We start from the raw sequence: 18,444 nt of genomic DNA on the forward strand, positions 1-18,444 counted from the left end.
GAATTATTTTTGAATGGATACATTTGTAGACTTTCTTTAGCTGGGTTATTGTTTGATCTTTCAGAACATTCTTTGCTTTCAGAGTTGTTTTATTCTTGTGACAGAAGAAATGCAGCAATGTGTATTTTTCTCCCTGATGAAGTCTGAAGCAACCCTATATTATAACGTAACCAAAGATTGATAATCACAAAGACTGCAAAAGGGAAGCTGCACTTAAAAAAACATCTGTTCTAGAAAATGGCAACAAAACTTTCTTTTGTTAGAAAAATATTTCTGTGGATTCTGAGCTCTGCTGTGTGCATGGCTTTGTCCCGTTTCTTCAAATTATTTTACAGTACTATAAATATTATAAATGAAATTTTATTTGGTTCTGAATGTATGTGACCTGAACAACTCTACTTTTATTAGGGATTGTCTCCCTTTATAGAAGACAGTGGAGAAGTAGCATGATATGGTCAGGGGGATGGAGAACTTTAGACCATATGGAGTGGACCTGAGGCCCCTGATAACCTATTTCTCAAAATATTATTTTGACAAGTCATTCCATATGTTTGGTTGAGTTAGCTGCTGGAAGAAGGCTGTGGGGTATCTTCTTGTTTTTCTGATCTGTTCTCTTTATGTAAAGATTTGGAAATAACAGACCTTTGGGAGCAAGGTAGCAATCTGGATCCCAAAACATGTTTCTCAGATGTGTGTGTATAAATATATAAAAATACAATGCAGCAAGATCTGACCTTGAGCTTAAAATGCTGCTCAGTGAGTGCATCTGGGTTTGAAGAGTTAAGTTCAATGAGGGAAACCAAGAATGCCTGTTTATTTCAGTGTTATCCTCTCTGTAGAATTGCTCTCCTTTAAGCCTTCATGAACTGTGGTATCTGGGATCTGAGGCTGTTAAAATTGCTAGGGTTTTTTTTATTTCTTTTAAAGTTCAAATTATGTCTATATGTGGCAAGTTTTAATCTCAGTTCTTAGAGTGGATTTTCTGGAGAAAGCTTTGACCCACACTTTGCTTATCCACCACCTGCAAAAATTGACTTGCAGGGCTTTGGCTGAGTGTTTTTTAAGAGTGTGGGAATGGGTCCCAGGTGGTGGCCTGGACATTTGCCCCAAATATCTGTGACAGAAAAGCTCCACCATTCATTGTGAAGAGCATATAAACTATTGAACTCTTTTAAACTAAAAGAAAAGAGATTTAGATTATATAGGAAGCTAGGAGGAAATTCTTCCCAGTGAGGATGGGCAGACCCTGGCACAGGGTGCCCAGAGAAGCTGTGGCTGCCCCTGGATCCCTGGAAGTGTCCAAGGCCAGGCTGGATGGAGTTTGGAGCAGCCTGGGACAGTGGAAGGTGTCCCTGAAGTGGATGAGCTTTAAGGTCCCTTCCAACCCAAACCATTCTGGGATTCTGTGATCAGCCTGTGTACACAAGTCTCTGCTTCCCATGTAATGCTTCACAATATCAGGTTCATTTAAAAACTGCTACAGAGAAATAGATCTTGGGAACTCACATGTGATCAATTGTACATATCTGCTTTATGCTCCACAGAGCATATTTAATCTTAAATATTTCCTCTGAAAATAGTGCTTCCATTATTGTTGTCGTAAAATAAATTGTTGATGGTATTTCATAAAGAATTTCCCCCAAAGTCACTGCAAATGCTTTTCTTTATTTAAGTCCAGTGAAGGATAGATGAGATTCTCTTCTTAAGTTGTTACCACTCTTTCATTTCTAAGAGGAAGAGTTTAAACTTCTTAAAAGTAAGAAAAAGCAAAAGTAGGCTCTCAGTTGTGTGATTTTAGTTGTGTCAAAGTAAGGAGTTAAGAACTGCGTTTATAAAAAATCCTAACATGAAGCCATGTGCAAAGACATATTTGTAAATAGAAAGCAGCATTTTATTATCTCCCATTTCTCTCTCTCTGCTGCTGCTTGACATTAAAGCAAGATCTGCTGGTGAGAATTGCTGCCCCTGAAATGGCAGCAGCTCCCTGATCCCTGTGACACAGCCACGTCCCCAGCTCAGCTTTCCTCCTTCCCTTCTCCTTTCAGCTCATCTCACCACTGAATTTGCATTTGTAGACATGATTATTAAGTGACAGGTTTGGTTTATTTAACATCCAGCTACTGATTGTATGGTTTATTAACTTAAATTTCCCATTATTAAGAAAGCAAATGGTAAATATCCAGGTGTGTGAAGCACTGAGGCTGCAAGATCTTAAAATTTAGTCCTTAGGAGAAAGTGAGTCCTACCTTGTGCTGCAGAAACCCCTGCAACCACTGCCAGGCCCCTCGAACCTGTTTCCTCCTGCCAAACGTGGGTCTGTTTATGGTTAAAAGGATGCTTCTCATGCAATGCACTAAAGTAGATCGTAAAAATATACAGCCTCTTAAAAGTAATTCCCACTAATGAGTTATTTTTAAGTCTTCTTAAACATAGCCGTGTTTTGGGAGAGATTTGAGGTTGTTCAGCCTGGAGAAGAGAAGGCTCTGGGGAGGATTGGAGCATCTTCCAGTGCCTGAAAGGGTTCCAGGAGAGCTGGGAAGGGCCTGGAGTGCCAGGACAAGGGGGAATGGCTCTAAACTGCCAGGGGGCAGGGATAGATGGAATATTGGGGAGAAATTCCTCCCTGTGAGGGTGGGGAGGCCCTGGCACAGGTTCCCAGAGAAGCTGTGGCTGCCCCTGGATCCCTGGAAGTGTTCCAGACCAGGCTGGACAGGGCTTGGAGCACCTGGGATAGGGGAAGGTGTCCCTGCCATGGCAGGGGGTGGCACTGGATGGGATTTAAGGTCTCTCCCCACCCAAACCATTCTGGAATTCTGTGGTTCCATGGGAAGCCAAAGGCTGTGGGCCCTGGCTGCAGTGCAGCTGCTCTGCCTTTTTGCCTCCTGCATCTCTTTGAAGATGACTCTGAGGCTAATAGATTCCACTGCCAGACCATGGATATTTTTCCCCCTTTTAACTGCTGTTGAATAAGATTACACACTCTATCCACTTATTTAGCTGGTATTAAAGCTATCTGGTGAATTGAAAAGCCACCTGAGTGTTCTTTAGCTGGAATAGCTTGAGGCTAGATATTTTTTCATGTTAAAAGCTCTAATGATGTGCTGGATGATAAGTTTCCAGGCAGAAAGAAGCCCCTCACTGTGCATGGGGGAAGGTCAGGTCAGTGACAGAGACTGAACTTCCAAATTGCTCTTTCTGCACGAGGAGTTGTGAGAAGGGAATTGCAGAGTGTTGGAGCAGAAATTTGGTCTGCTTTTGAATTTAGCTGCTGATTCACAGGGAGCTGTGTAACTAAGCAGTGGTTTCATTTCCTTAAATCTACATGGGACAATGCTAGAAATCTATTTCTGAGGTGGTTCTGTAATACAAAGTGGGTCTGTAGACCTCAGGAAGTAGAAAAAAGAGGAATTCACCCCCCAAATAGCAGCTGCTGGGTCACCTGCACTTAATGATCTGTAGAAAGAGAGGAAAATCAAGAAAAAAGCCACATCTCCCATCTCAGTCCCTGTATTCAGAGCAGAAATGGTGAAAGACAGGCTGGAGGGACTGTGTCACCATGGACCATCCTGGCCTTGCTGCCTCTCCTGGGCCACTTTGTTGGTTACAGAAATACGTTTTCCATCCTTAAATCAACTGTTTTTAGGCCCCAGCCTCTCATTGTGCCCTGAGGTAGACCCTAAGAACTCTCTATAAGATTTTAGATCTTTTCAACCGTGTTTTACACTCAGTTTTATCCAATAAAATATATAAATTTCCTTTTCACTGGACTATCTATAGACAAAGGGGTATAAATTGTCTTCTGGCTCGAACTGAGTTCTCCATTAATCTTTCCCTAGGGCTAAAACTAACAGCACTTGCAGTCTGTGTGAAAGTCCTTACAAAGGTGGGGGGAAAGCTGTTTAAAACGTGGCTGTTAGTTGTTTAAACATTTGGAGGCATTTATAGAGTGATACTGGCTTGGATTTTTACCCTTGCTCCTCATCTTTTGTGTGTTTTTCAGTGAATCCTTCCAGGCAAGACAAGTTTTACTTGTTTCACTTGGTAAAATGAAGGCTGTGAAAGAATAGGATTGCTTTCTGTAAATGCTTTGGGATGTAAACATCTCAGAGGGAGAGAGCAGCTCTGGAAAACGATAAAGGACAGCTCTGGCAGAAGAACTAACAGGGTGCAGTGGCCATTGAAGCTGGGGATTAGGAGTGTTTGTAGCAGGTTGAGCAGAAAAGCTTTAGGAAGCTTTCCAGCCAAAAAAGGATCTGGGCTGGTGGAATCACCACATGTAGGGGTTAATTTCTGTGGGTAACTTTGTTTTTTTGAAGTTAAATGCTTCAGAGGTGTCTTTATGACATATTCAGACAATCCCACAGGCCCAGGGGGGAGGGGAGGTTCTCAGTCTTTATGACACGGGCAATTCAGGAAAAATGAATTTATTGCAAGACTTCCTCAACAGGTGCTGATGAAATCTTTTCTAATTGTTCCTTTACCATATCCCTCCTCAAACTCTGGATATTTAACCTGGGATCTACTTACTCTATATTGTTCTGAGTCTTATTATTTTATTCACCTTTGTTTAATTTTATTTTTTTTAACTTTTCTTACAGTGGAAATGCATCCTGTGTTTGTTCTGATGTGGACAAAGCATAGTCACAGTGACAAGAGTGTAATGAGTCAATAAATACAACTGACCTAGATCATTCACTTGTTTTGCTTGGGTTTTGTAAATCTCTTTCATATCTGGTGTTTTATTCATATGTTGTGATGTTTGGTGTCTGGTTCAAGATGAGGGCTGGATATAGAAGAATTCACTTGCTGTGATTAATTTAAACAACTAGGCTGTTTCTTCCCTATAAATTTGATCTACAAAATTAAGTGTTTTTTATGTTGCTCCTTACTTACTTTTTTAGGTCTACAGTCTGGGTTCTCAAAAATTAAATAAATTATGTTAATACTTACTTTTTTGAGGAGTCTGAAGACATTCTTTGGTCCTGAAAAGCCATCATTCTTGTTATACCAACTCCTCACTATTAGTTTGCTAATTATTTTGTAATTGTAATTATTTTGTAATTGTAATGTATCGTTGGCTCAAAAAAAAACCCATCTGGAGTTTTTATGTTCTTCATCAAACTAAACAAATGTGACCAAGAAGCCTCATGGGAAAGTCTCTATTATTTTTCTTTATGTCTAGAAGTCAGAGCAGAGACCTGTGCAGTGACAGCAGCATCATATTTCCCTTTTCTTGAAAATAAATAGTCCTTGCTAGGGTCAAAGTGGGAAACTCAAACAGTAATTTTGGTTACCTTAATGCTCTTTTATTGTATCAGCTCTTAAGAATCACTCTAATAAGCAGGGAACCAATAGACCTGGTTTGGACATGGCTTTATGATTGAGAACACACTTTCTTTTCATTAATTGCATGATGTTTTCTCTGGTGCCTGCAGGTGGTTGTCAGCATTTGCTTTTCTGTTGATCGGGCTCCAATTCCTGTTGTGCATCTTTTGCTCCGAAGGGGAAGGGAAATGAATCTATTATTGATCAGGATCCAGTTCCTGTTGTGTGTCTTGTACTGGAGAGGGAAAGGGGCATTAATCCACTCTGGGTTCATAATTCAAACCATCTGCAGGCTGTACCTGGCAACAGGGGGTGTGTTCCATCAGGTACTTTGTATTTGTAAGGTTGGTTTTTTTCTCTCCCCCTCGAGCAGTCTTGTGATTGTCATTTCTCCTCTCTTCTCATATTCTGTGTCCCAGGCAGAGATTGCACATTCCTGATGCCATAATGTTGTACTAGATGTAATATTTTTGCTATTTGTGTTGGACTCTTTTGTCCTGCTTTTTTCTAATAGGGGTATCCATAATTTGATAAAATGAAGCTTTGCATGTATTCTGCAGAGTAATTACCAAGGCATTTCTGCATCCTGTGCAAGCCTGGACGTCTGTGGGAACTTTAGGGTGAAAGTTTTGTAATATTTTTCTCTCATGATAACTCTTGAAAGTTCTATTCAAATACTCAATTTCTCTATTATCTTGAGGGTAGGGTACTGGTGATCTCTTCTGTGGAGCATTTTTCTCACATCGACAAATTTCAGAATATGAATAAGTAAATTTATTTCTGGGTACTGATGCCTGTGGGATCCCTTCTTCTTTGGACATGGAGCAGTTTTGCAGTAATTTACAGTGAGGGTAGGGATGAGGTGCAGCCAACCTCACATTCCAGGCTCTTGATTATTTGGACAATCCTCCCCCTCCTCCTGCTCATGGTCACCTTGTTTGGATTAAGCTTCTTCAGAGGGTTAGGACCTATAAACAAGCCTCAAAAATAAACCTTATTGTTGTGCTCAAGTCTGAACTCAAACTATTACTTCTTTTCAGGAGATAAATAGTTTCTTTCCATTTCTATTGAGGCTGGCTTACCTCGTATCTCTGTCACATGAATTTGAGCACCCATTGAAGTTATACACTTAATATTCTGCACTGCAAATACAGACATAGATAAACTTTGCATGTCATAATGTAAAATCTGGGGAAGAACTTAATGTTTATGCATTTCTGAAGGGGAAAGAACCTATTGTGTCTCCAGTCATCTGGCCTGGGTGAGATTTCAGTTCTGTTGGGAAAATTAAGCATCTGAAGTGGCTTTGATAAGGTCTGGGATCTTTATAAACTGTAAATTACAATATTTCAAATTCCCTGCACCTTACATGTCAATATATGTACAGAGATAAAAATACTGTCTTTGCAGAGATGATAGGGCAGTGTACATAATTACTGTATTTAAATAACAGATGAAAATTCTACAGCTCATCAGTACTTAAAAAAAGAAATCAGTGTTAGGCCTTGGATGGGTTTCATTCCTGATCAGGCAGGAGGAGGGAGGGAGAAGTTCAGCAGGCTCAGTGATGTGCAGACATTCACAGCCACAGGTGATAAAAACAAACAGACCGTGCAAAAGTTGTTCACTCTTTCTTTCTTCTTCTCTCAGTTTATTTGTGGGAGATTGCCAGATTCCTGAATTCCACAGTCTGGAGAGGAGTTTATGTTCAAAGGGACAGGAAAAACCCCAGATCATCTCTTTCCATTTTCTGTTGTCTCTTTTTTTTCCCCTCTTTTTCTGTCTCTTAAAAAAAAAAAAAAAAAAAAAAAAGGTTTAATATGGAAAACATAATATGAATGCAAATTTACCTAAATATCTTGGGCTGCAAATGGCAGCAGTTGAACTGTTCCATGAGCAGCTGGGGATGGCAACCACTGGAGGGCTGGAGGACAAACTCCCTCCTGCCCCAAGTCCAAATCTTTGGTGTTCCCACAGTCTTGCTTCAAAAACTGTTTGGGGTCAGTCCTGAAGGCCCTGCAGGTGCTGGGACCTTGAATATCTTGGTAATGGCTCAGACAGTGATAAACGAGAAAGTTTAGAAGCAAAGGGAAGATTGGAAATGCTGGGAGTGCAGTGGCTATAATGGATAGAAAGGAAAATAAAGCAGTGTGAGCTCTTTTTCAGATAACAGTCCCTGCTGGATTAGGACTCTTGCCTGTGGCAGTCCTTCTGTCCAGTCACCTATTAAGGGCTAAAATCAGATTAAGAGCACATCCCTTAAGTGTTTTTCTGTGTCACTCAGCCTTGTCTCTGCAGCTTCCCACAGGTTCCCCCCAGACTGATTATGTCTGATAGGGAGGCATCCCCTGGCTGCACTTCTGGGGTCAGTGTTTTTCCCTAATGCTGTTTTGCTTTTGTAGCTGAGAGGAGGGTTCAGAAAGCAGGTGGGAAGGAAAGAAGTATTTGCTTTCCAAAAAGGTAGAATTTAGCTGGGAATGGTGGTCCCCTGCTAGTGGATTCATCTCACTGTAGCTCTGTTCCTGTGTGCATTTGTATTACTTCCCCATTTCAGTGTATTTAATATTTCCTTCAGAGAAGCTGAAGTTCAATCATTAAATTAAAGGATACATCAGAAATTGAGCAGTTCTTAAATAGTGGGAAACATCTTTAGGGGATCATGGGATAGAAAAAAGGGGGGGAAATGGCCAGAGATGAATGTAGAGAAGCTGAGGGAGGGGAGGAAGAGAAAGAAGAGGTGATGAAAAGCCAGAAACAGCAAAGTGCTAGAAAGCTCAGCCAACAAAAATCTGATGAAGTAAAAAAAGGAACAGTGAAAAGGAGAAAAATTCAATTGTTTTTGACAGAGGATTTTAAAAGAAAATGTCTGTTTACTAACAATGACATTCTGCATTGGATTTTTGTGTAGCATCAGTCAAGCAAAATCACATCTGTGTGCTGCATGTGGAGGCAGGAGAAGGATGGAGTGGCTTTATTGACAGGCAGGATGAGAAACTTGGGGAGTCTGGGTAGCTGTTCATTATCTGATTGTTTGCAATAACTCTCTGCCTTCCCCAGCCTGATGGAAAGCTGATCTGCCACATCTCATCATCCAAAATCCCAATGTTTCTTATCTCCATTAGGATCTTGGCTACTCTGATACTCCAACCTGTGGATTTCTTACAAAAGGATGAAGTTCTGAAAGGCACAGATCCCAAGTTACAGCCCTATTGAGATTTTTACTCTCAAGTAAAACAAGATTCTCCTTTGTTTTAATTAGCCTTAAAACAAAGCTGCAAACTGCCCTCTGCAAAGGGAATGTCCCTGTGGAGCTTGATTTGGCAAGACTGGGGCCAGAGTGAGTTATGGGAAGGAGTTTCTTAGTGCTGCAAAGGGAAACTTGAGCTGTCTTTGAATATAAAATAGAAATATTCATGCTACCTCCATACTTTTTAGGTAATACTTGGAAATTTTGTTGTTTTCTCTATATGCCTCTTATGTCCATAGCTGACCTTTATAGGTGCATTCCTGGGAATCCAAGTTCTGACCCTTTTGATGATCCCTCCGTGTCACATCAGTATCAGTTCACTCTCAACCTTTAGCAGGAGCCTGCTTTTAATAAGTTTGTTTCAGGAATGGTACAAAATAACAATAAACACATGCTTTGTTTACATTTTTGTTACAGTCACTAAGAAATCTCTGCCTTTTCCTGGTCGCAGGATGAGGAATGTGCACTTTTATTTCCTTTCCTTTCTGCTGGGTGCACACAGGGCCACTCATGTGGGTGATGGGGGTGACAACAAAGACGACTTCTCTCCTCCTTGTCTGGTTTTAGTGGAGAGCTGATAAGCGACACAAGTGGTTTTCCTCTCTTCCAGGTGGAGATAAGGAATGATTACTGCCAAATTAGTCACTGGTTTGTTGATGTTTTAGCATTCACTGTTGTAAACCTTCATCTTGGGCCGAAGTTGTGGGGAGCAGTGTTGCTGAGGTTATTTCTTCTCATCAGTAACCAGCTTCTAATCTGATCATCAGCTCTTGTTTTCTGGGGTTTTTTATTTGTTTTTGTTTGATTCTTTAAAATTACTAACTGGAAAATTTCTGCCATGAATACCTATAAGACCAGCATGGAAATCTTAGAAAATAGATTTGCTACCTAATGGCATCGTATTTCCAGGAATGTTGGTGAGGAGGTGTAAAAGCTACCAACAGCTTGTGTTTTGAGATCCTGTGTGTGCTTCATAGAGATGCTGTGTCAGATTGACAGAGCATATTTAGGGGAAGAAATAAATATCTGCTTACTCTTTAAGTACTATTCTTGAATGCTTGAATTTATTCAGAAGTGTGGGTGGTATTCTTTCAATTTTAAAATGATGATCCACACTTCCATCTCCTGTATTACACTACCTGCTGTCAATTAGAAAAGCATCTAAAGGTAAAGGATTTGTCATTGAGAGATCTGCTAACCTTGTGAATTTTCTGAGCCCCATGACCAAAGCCTTTGTCCATCCAACAACTAAAATTCAAGGTCAAATGGCTTTTGGCCTGCTGGGTATGATTTAAGCAAACAGTCTTCTGACCATTTTCTGTTCTTTAGGGCATTACCTTAAATTTTAGGGTCCATACCTTGCATTTCCCAGTTTCCCATGCTGCTTAATGGGCATGGACTAGCCTCCTGTGCAGAAAACATTTGATGAACTGGCTTGCTTTTCCATCAGTCTAGTTTTATTTTCATTACTTTTCCCTGTAATTTGTTTATTGGTTTCCGTATCTTTGAAAATTTTATTACTGTGTTATTCAAGCTAAAAAATAGCTAATTTTTCTTTCCCAAATGAGTTGCTTGAAGCAAAGTACCTATGAATACATGGATATTTTAATTCACTTACTAAATGCATACAGAGAAAATTTACAAGCTGCCTTTTTACCATTTTTTAAGTGTCTGCTGACTGTTGCATAAGCTAAATTATTTACAGTATGAAGCTTCACAAAAGAGTAACAGATTTGGGTTATTTACTTTCCTGATAAGAAAAGGGGATTGAAGTTGCTGTGATATGCTGCTTTGTTAATTTTATATTTGTTCCCCAGTGTGTAAAATCTTTTTAAAGAACTAACATGAGTATTGGCAGACTCTTTTGAAATGGTGTGGAAGGGGTAAGATTAAACAAAACATGAAAAGGTCTTAAAAATATAAGTCAGCAAGTGTTTGATAAAAATAAAAGTGCTCAACAGTAGAAAACCTTTAGGATGCTTAATTTATTTGCTCTGTCTTTGAGAATATTCCTGGATGGAGGGCAGGGGCCAGTTCTTGGGAGTTGTGGGGTTTTAGTGCTGGGTTGGTTGGAACCGCGCAGGGAACGCCCCTGGAGATGTAAACCTGGCTGAGGCTGAAGGGTGACGTTTGCAGCAGTGCCTGCAAGGTGGCATCCTCGCTGTCACAGCCCTGGCTGTCACAGCCCTGGCTGTCACTGGGGCCTCACCAGGTGTGTCTGTGCCCCTGCAGGTGCCAGCAGCCCCTCGGACAGCGCGGCTCCCGCCATGGTCATCCGCCCGCACAACACCAGCGTGGTGTCGGGGAGCAGCGAGGCCACCCTGGAGTGCGTGGCCAACGCCAGGTATGGCAACACCTCCACAGCTCTCACTGGGGCTCTGTCCTCCCTAGAGCAGGACAGAGGATGTTATTTTCATTTTTTTTTTGTTGTTAATAATTTGGAGATTGAAGAAGGGTGCTCACTCTTCAGAGCGACCTTATGAGTGATCTTGTTTGTCCAACATTACTGAATTAAACCTATTGATTTTTTCTGGCCAAGTGAGGGTCAGGCAGGGGTGCTTTCCCACCTGGTCCTCACATAGAAAGGAAAAGAAGTGCTATTCAAGCAGAAGACATTATCTTAAAGAAAAAAATATGGTGAGGGTTAATAATATTTCAGCTGTTGCCTATCAACAGCAGAGGTGATGCTGTTGAACAGTTGGTGCTTCTCAGTAATTTAAATTTAGTGAGGATCTCCTATGAAGTAATTTTTTCAGGCATTCTCATTTTGCAGTGATTATTGCTCAACTGTTCATAATGCACTGTAATACAGCATTCACAGCGTTCCTCCTATGTTTCCTTCTAGCTGGCCTTGAATAGTTTTGAATATCAGCGGAAGTGAATAGTTGAAGTCCTTGGGTGATAAGATCAACTGATTTACTTTCCCCTCTGAGAGCAGAGATGTTCTTGATATGATTAATATTGTTTTGGTAATTGAGTTGTAATGAAAGCACTTCCCATGCAGCTGATTCCCATAGCAGTATTTACTCCTTTTGCTTGGAGAAATCAAATTATTAGCACTTAGGTTCTATTGCTGTATCAATTAGCTGTACTTGCATAATGCCACTTGAGTAGTCTGTAGTCCTTGATGTGTAGAAGTTATACATGTATTTACTTTCTAACAGTGTGTTTTGGGGATAGAGGAAGATTTCAAGATGTTTTATAATCTGTAATATTATATTCCTCATGTGTATAAACACATATATATGCACACAGAGATTATTCTGCAATATATATGTTTTATGATTTTATTCTTGTATTTTTTTGGCAGACCTCTTGAGAGGCTGAGTGTGACCTGGAAGAGAAATGGAATCAAGATCACCAGTGGCATCAGCAGCTTTGGGAGACGCCTCACTATCACCAACCCAACCTCTGCTGATGTGGGGATGTACTTCTGTGAAGCCAAACTCAGAGAGAGCACAGAGGAACCAGCAAGAGCTAAAGCTTTCCTTTCTATATTGGGTAATTCTCGAGGCAATGTGTTTTTTGGTAAAAAAGGTTCTGGGCTGAGGTCTAATAGGAAATAAAATTGATATCTTAATATTTCATTGACCTTACATTTGAACCTTTCTTCAGAGAACAGAACAAAGGAGGTGAAGGAGGGTTATCTTCCAAATTAATTCAGCCGTTCTTCCCTGCTAATATAAATTCATCAAATAGATTTTTTTAAACACTGCTGTGATTGTAAATCCCCTGCGAAACTATACATTTAATGGGAATTTTGAGAAATATAGTAGTAAAATCCTTAATGGGCAGCTTCCCTATCTTGACTTTTAGGTTTCAAATCCTGATTAACTCCTGCCTTGCTTACGTCCAGTTTTCATATGTCAAGTGCCTGTATCTTTGCAAGAAGGCTTTTAGGAGCACTCCTGTGCCTCGTGTGCTGCGGGTGCCAGTTGGGGGCCAAGGACGTTCTGCAGGCACAGAGCATTGCCGAGGCTGCAGGACAGGGAAGGAAATGCCATTAAAGCAGCTCTGTTTGCTGGACCTCCAGCTCCCAGGGAAACTTTGGAATTAATGCTGTTAAAGGGGACATTGCTGCCCTTTCCCTGCCTGTTTCCACCACCACCTCCTCTCCGAGTGTTGCTGTAGGTTGGAATTTGGAAATGGTGGTTCCTGGCATGTCTGATGAAATTCTGCACATTAGCACACTGCACACAGCGTGGAGTGGTTTAGGACTTTTAGACTGAAAGAGGTGGTTTAGACAAGGGACACTGAGATGTTTTCAGCGAGACATGATTGTGTAAAGTCAAGCTTTTATCTGTGGGAGTGTCGTGGGGAGGTTGGAGCCCTGGCAGTGCCAGCAGTCTCGGTGTTGCTCAGGGTTTAGGCGCATGCACTCCTGGAGCTTTGCAGAGGGAATGCAGCCCATGATTCTTTGCATCTTTGAGCCTTCTGAAAATACAATTTTGAAGACTGCTGCATGATTTGTATTCTGCTAAAGCAATTTGTAGTAGCTGCTGTTAAGTGAGAAAGCAGCTCTTCCCTCTGCAAAGCTCCATTCTGGATTCATTTAGAGCACTGTGTGTTTGTTATATTTATTACCTGCTGGACAAAGTTTGGTTCCGGTCTCTTTCCTTGCCCTCTGGTCCTTGGAGTTATTATCTTCCCTTTAAGGAGCAGAGATGGATTTCACTTATTTATAGGTTTTGTTTAAACTCTTCCTTATTCATAAGATTTTGTTGTAGCTGGTTTGCCTTTGTTGCTGTGATGTCAGATGCAGCCTAATGCAATACTTAAAGCAGCCTCGTGGTTTATGTAAAAGATTCTTAAATACAGTTACAATAAAACTGAAAAATAATCACTGGGGAATCATATTAAACTAGCAGTGCTTTAGTAGCTTACCTGCTCTCTTATTTTTAAATGTTTTATTTATTTCCTATCCGGTTTTAGGAGGCTGTCAGGGAATGAAGTTATGAAAAGGTCTGTAGGTAAGAACAAGCAGATGAAAGAAAGCAGAAACAAATTGGTTACCAATTACTTTTATTTCCTTCTGATGGAACACGACACTTCAGATGCAGGTGTTTACTCAACGTGTCAGCAAAGCCTGATAGATTTCTTTATTTATGAGTTTCTTGAGCTTGCAGGATGGATCTCTAATTCTAAACAGGGAGCCAAATCAAAGGATTAGTAGTTAATGCATAACTTATATTCAGCTTTAGAATTCTTGGATGGATCTGGCTGTCATTTAATTAGTCAAGGGACGGGTTCTAGAGGAAAGTGCAGACAAGATTCAAACCTAAGGCTTTCTGCAGTGTATCTCTCCTAGTCCATGGGGGCAGTACTTAGAGAGAATCAGGAATGCTTGTCCATTTGCATGCATAAAATATTTGTAGTGTGGATGTGTAGACTGGGAGCTGATAATGAGCTGTACTTCTTGGGAGAATAACACAGCATGGACTTAATGAGGGGTCTCAACTAACAGAAGAAGGAAATTGGCTTAAAAGAAGAGGTTTGTTTGCAGAATGGAAGAAATCAAATGCAACCCCTTCAACAGCATATCTGTGAGAGCTTCTGTGGATCAAGAGAGAAAAATATTTTGCTATTAACAGGTAGAACAGGGGTAACAATAAAAAGATGCATCAAAGATGTCACAAACAGTGAGTTAATCAAAGTTTTTTTCCAAATATATCAGTCCTTGACTTTTCCAGCTAAGTCACGTAATTTGAGTGTGGCTCAGAGCTCTATTAGAAGGCAGTGGAACCTAGCACAAAGGATCTACTCAAATTATTATTTGTGACGTACCGTATTATCTCAGAAGTTTTTCTGGATGTTTCTGAGAATATATCTCAGTCTGTAAATTAAAGCCACAATAATATTGAAGAAATCTGAATCTCCAATGTATTAGAGTAGTACTGTATAAACAAGAAGAAACTCCTCTAGTTGCTGCACTTTTCTTCTGAATGTGGCAAAGAGCTCCCTGACATCTTCATATTGTTCCAGAAAAGATAAACTGAGGTGGTTCCAAACCTTGGTTTTATTAGCTGCAGTTGTTATAAATTTTTAAAGGGTATCATGTTCCTCGCTTGGCAGAGTAACAGTTTGGGAAAGATTTGTTGCAGATTAGATAAGAGCACATTTGTTTTATCACTAACAGAGTGAAGATTAAGTAATTTAAAGAGTCTTCCCATGAACAAACCAATTTGAAAGCTGAGATAATCTTAAATTCTTTTGCTCCACTTCTGCAAGTTTTAGTGACAAATGGCAATAGTCATTTCTTAAGTGATTGTTCTACGGGAAATTATGAATTTTAGGAGCTTAAAAAAATGGGGAACCAAACTCTTCCACTGTATGAAATCCAAAGTGCTCTTTAAATTAAATGTAGTCAGATAGTAAAACCTGAAAAAAAAAAAGAGAAAAACAATTTGAAAAAAGGGGCTGGCATGAGGAGTGGTTGTACAGAACTGAGGGTTGAAGCCTTGTTGGTCTGCCCAAAGGAATACAAATGAATTAAACAGAGTCAGAGGAGAGGGCTTCCCTTCTTTTGGAGAATTTTTTGTGCCCAGAGATCTACATTAAAAGACATGTTATTTTCTTCTTGGGAGGATTCAGCTCTGTGGGACCACAGGACTCAGGAACACAGAAGTTCCAGTGTTGGCCTGAAGGGCCCACCTGGCTGGGCTCTGCCATGGACTGTGGGGCTGCTTCTCCCTCCCTGTTCTCCAGGAGTGTCCAGATGCTGAAAGGTCTTTGTCCATTTCTGCTGCTCAGGAATTTGCATTGTGTGCACAGAACTGCCAGAGCAGAAGTTATTTCCCTCTGTAGCTACGAGCACTTCAGTGCCTCATGCTCAGACCTCTGGAAACAGCAGCTCTCGTGGCTCCAGCTTAGACTCTTTGAAACACTACAGATGCCTTCTTTGAAAGTAGTGGAAATAATTTTTCATGTGTGGTGCTTAAGGGAAGATCCTGATGACTGTGTTCATCTACTGTGTAAGAAAATAATAAGTTTTCAGGGAAACTATAATACAAAATGTCTTCGGAGTCACCTAATCGCAGTTTGGGCTCAAAGGAAAGAAATATTTGCAGCTTTTGATTTGTCAAGCCTCAGAGGTTCTGAGATGGACACAGACATTCTGCCTTGGGCCTAAATGCAACAGGACCTACCCCAGAGGGAAGCAGTGGGACTTCTGGGCAGCCCAGCTCTGTCTCTGATATTCCCAACAAGTTCTTCTTCCTTTCAGCCCTGCGGACAGGACATGTGTTCCCCGGGCTGTTATTTCAGAACACACAGACTGCAGCTCACAGTGGGGGTAGCAAGAAACCACATGGATCTTTTCATCTCTCTCTGTTTTAACCTGATATTCATGCAAAGAAACTTCCTGCTCCAAGGAGCCTGCTGTACCTGCATCCACAATGGGGCTTCTCTCCCAGCATGGCCAGTCTGATCTTTTGTCTGGAGTTACAGACTTTGTACCTACAAGGGGCTGTCAAGCTTCCAGTTCCTCTTCCTTTAGAAGATATTCACCAAATAAATTAGTTTATGGTAATGCTGGAGGAAGACTTCCATGTTGAAGGCTCAATTTCCCTCTTAAATATGCAGCTCTGAGTTTCTGAGAGATTCAGGAATTTCAGCTTTGGAGGAGCCCCTGGGGCTTTCTCTGTTCTTTCTGACTTTCATGTGTGTATCTAGGATTAGGTCACACATCTCCAGTGCAGCTTGAAGGGTATGTAATGGATGCTGACTGCTATCTTTTGAATGCTAAAATCAGTGACCATGTAACCATGCACAGGGGAAGTTACAACAGGATCAAATTTTGCAGGCTCCCAAGGGCTTTTCTGAGACACGTCTTTCCAGTGATGTCTGGAGTGGAAAAAAACCCCAAAACCCTCAACAACTATTAAAAACACCATTTATATTCAAATACTATTTCCCCCCTTTGCTTCTAATTGACATTTTAGTGAAGATCAGTCAAACACCAAAACAATATCTGAACAATGCAGTGTCTGTTTCTTTCAGCCTAACGTGGGCTGTGACCCCTCTCGTTGCCACACACCAAAATGCCAGCAGGGTGAACTTGGAGTAATGGGTCCTTCCCTGTTCTAACTACTGTGATTTGACAATTTCCAAAAAATTTAAATGCTTGACCTGATACTGGCAGATTACTGTAATTCCTAAAAATTGCCATGTGTGGGGACTTGTGTCTGGCACATTATATTCTTTGGAAGATGTTATAATTTCACCACACATATTAAATTTCAACGCATGATTATTGCCTACAACAGTAAATGTTAAATTCATACTGTGTGATTCAAACCAAGCCTTATAAATATGCAGTGGAGTCATGTATACAGCCACCCAGAATGCCCCCTCAGAATGCCATCTGACCCCTATAAATAGTGCTGCATTTTTATGGCCTCTTTCTGGCAGTCATTCACCAGGTGCTGTACAACCCAAATTCAGATACTCTGAATTTCTCCCTTGCTGGGAGAAATGCTGGGCATTCAGGCCCTTGGTCACAAAACCTATCAGATGATACATCTGGCACCTCTGAAAAGTGAGGAGCTGAGGTTGCAGTTGCCCAGCACCTGTAAATGGAGCTGTTTCCTCCACAGCCCGAGTTCTGTTGACTTCACAGGACCTTTAGAGCATCCACGCTGCTGGTGAATGGCACATGGGTGTGGAAAAGCTGCCCAGCTGCATGGAAAACTCAGACTTATTTACTTGGAGGGTGACAGAGCACTGGAACAGGCTTCTCAGAGAGGTTGTGGAGTGTCATTCTCTGGAGATGGTAAAAACACACCTGCAGCCTGCCCTGGATGAACCAGCTTTAGCAGAGGGACTGGCCTGGGTAATTTCTAGGGGTCACTTCCAACCCCATAATGAGGTTCTGTATGTAATCACTCTTTTATTTGTCTCAAAACCCCTTAGGGTATCCCTACACCAATATTCCTGGAATTCCCTCATTTCTTGCACCACCAAGGCTAATTTTCCACATCTGTTAGACTTCACCACAGCTCTGCTGTCCATGTGCTATTCTGGATCTTCCCGAAATCCCTTATCAATCAGCCTCACCATCCCACCCAGGCTTGTCTCAAGTTTTGGTCAGTACAGGCCATAAATTGCAGAGTTGCTCCTGGAAGGTTTTCTGTATCAGTGTTTATCTTTCAAGAATAGGATCTGATTCATCTGTGGGCAGCTGCTGTCTCTGTGTCAGGTGTCACATTTGGCAGTGCCTCCAGCTGCTGGAGTGGCTGTGGACAGAGTTCAGCAGGCTGTAGTCTGGGGGAAAAGGTGAGTCTGGGCTTCAAGAGTAGAAATCAAATCTGTTGGCACCGAAAGTCCTCTGGGATCTGCCTGTGGCCTTTACATTGCATCTTTCTGCTGCTCCTGCTCTTTTTCTGGCTTGTCTGCTTCTGTTTCTCACTGCTTCTTTCAGAAAAAAAATTGATCTGAGTCTTCTTTTTAGAACATCACATCCCGTTTGCTAAGTGACAGTTGTCACTGACTTCAGGCTCTTTGTCACGTAATTCATTGCTTGATACCTGCTCCCCTAAGCATCTCTTAATGTCAGAAGTTTCCTTGAGGGTGACAAACAGCTTGTGTGGGATTTAAAGGAAGGGGCACAGGTTGCAGATTAGGATTTTGGGACGGACACTGGGAAAGACAACTGTGTAAATATGCCAGGTGTAACTGCAGGAGCTGTGCAGCAGCAGCAGCACATAAACAGAGGTCATGGAACCAGCATCTTTGAGGTCACATTGAGTGCTTTGCAGCTGGACTGCAGGCCCACAGTGAAGATAAATCTGCAAATTTATCACTGGTGTGTGAGTATGTTGCTGATCCAGGAGAAAGTTTGAGAGCTGGTGGCTGAAGGTTGCCAAGTTTAGAGA

General features: G+C 41.3%; 1 protein-coding gene across 1 annotated transcript in view; it reads left to right on the forward strand.

Annotated features, from left to right (window-relative positions):
• Positions 1 to 18,444, forward strand: part of SDK1 (sidekick cell adhesion molecule 1) — a 383,954-nt gene that overhangs the window by 218,915 nt on the left and 146,595 nt on the right. Inside the window, exons 6-7 of the mRNA XM_053992256.1 lie at positions 10,805 to 10,916; positions 11,883 to 12,073. Of these exons, the coding sequence (XP_053848231.1) occupies positions 10,805 to 10,916; positions 11,883 to 12,073 (303 nt within the window). The remainder of the gene's footprint in view (positions 1 to 10,804; positions 10,917 to 11,882; positions 12,074 to 18,444) is intronic.

This window comes from Vidua macroura, chromosome 16 (assembly GCF_024509145.1).
Source record: "Vidua macroura isolate BioBank_ID:100142 chromosome 16, ASM2450914v1, whole genome shotgun sequence".
In the NCBI taxonomy this organism is placed as follows: Eukaryota; Metazoa; Chordata; class Aves; order Passeriformes; family Viduidae; genus Vidua; species Vidua macroura.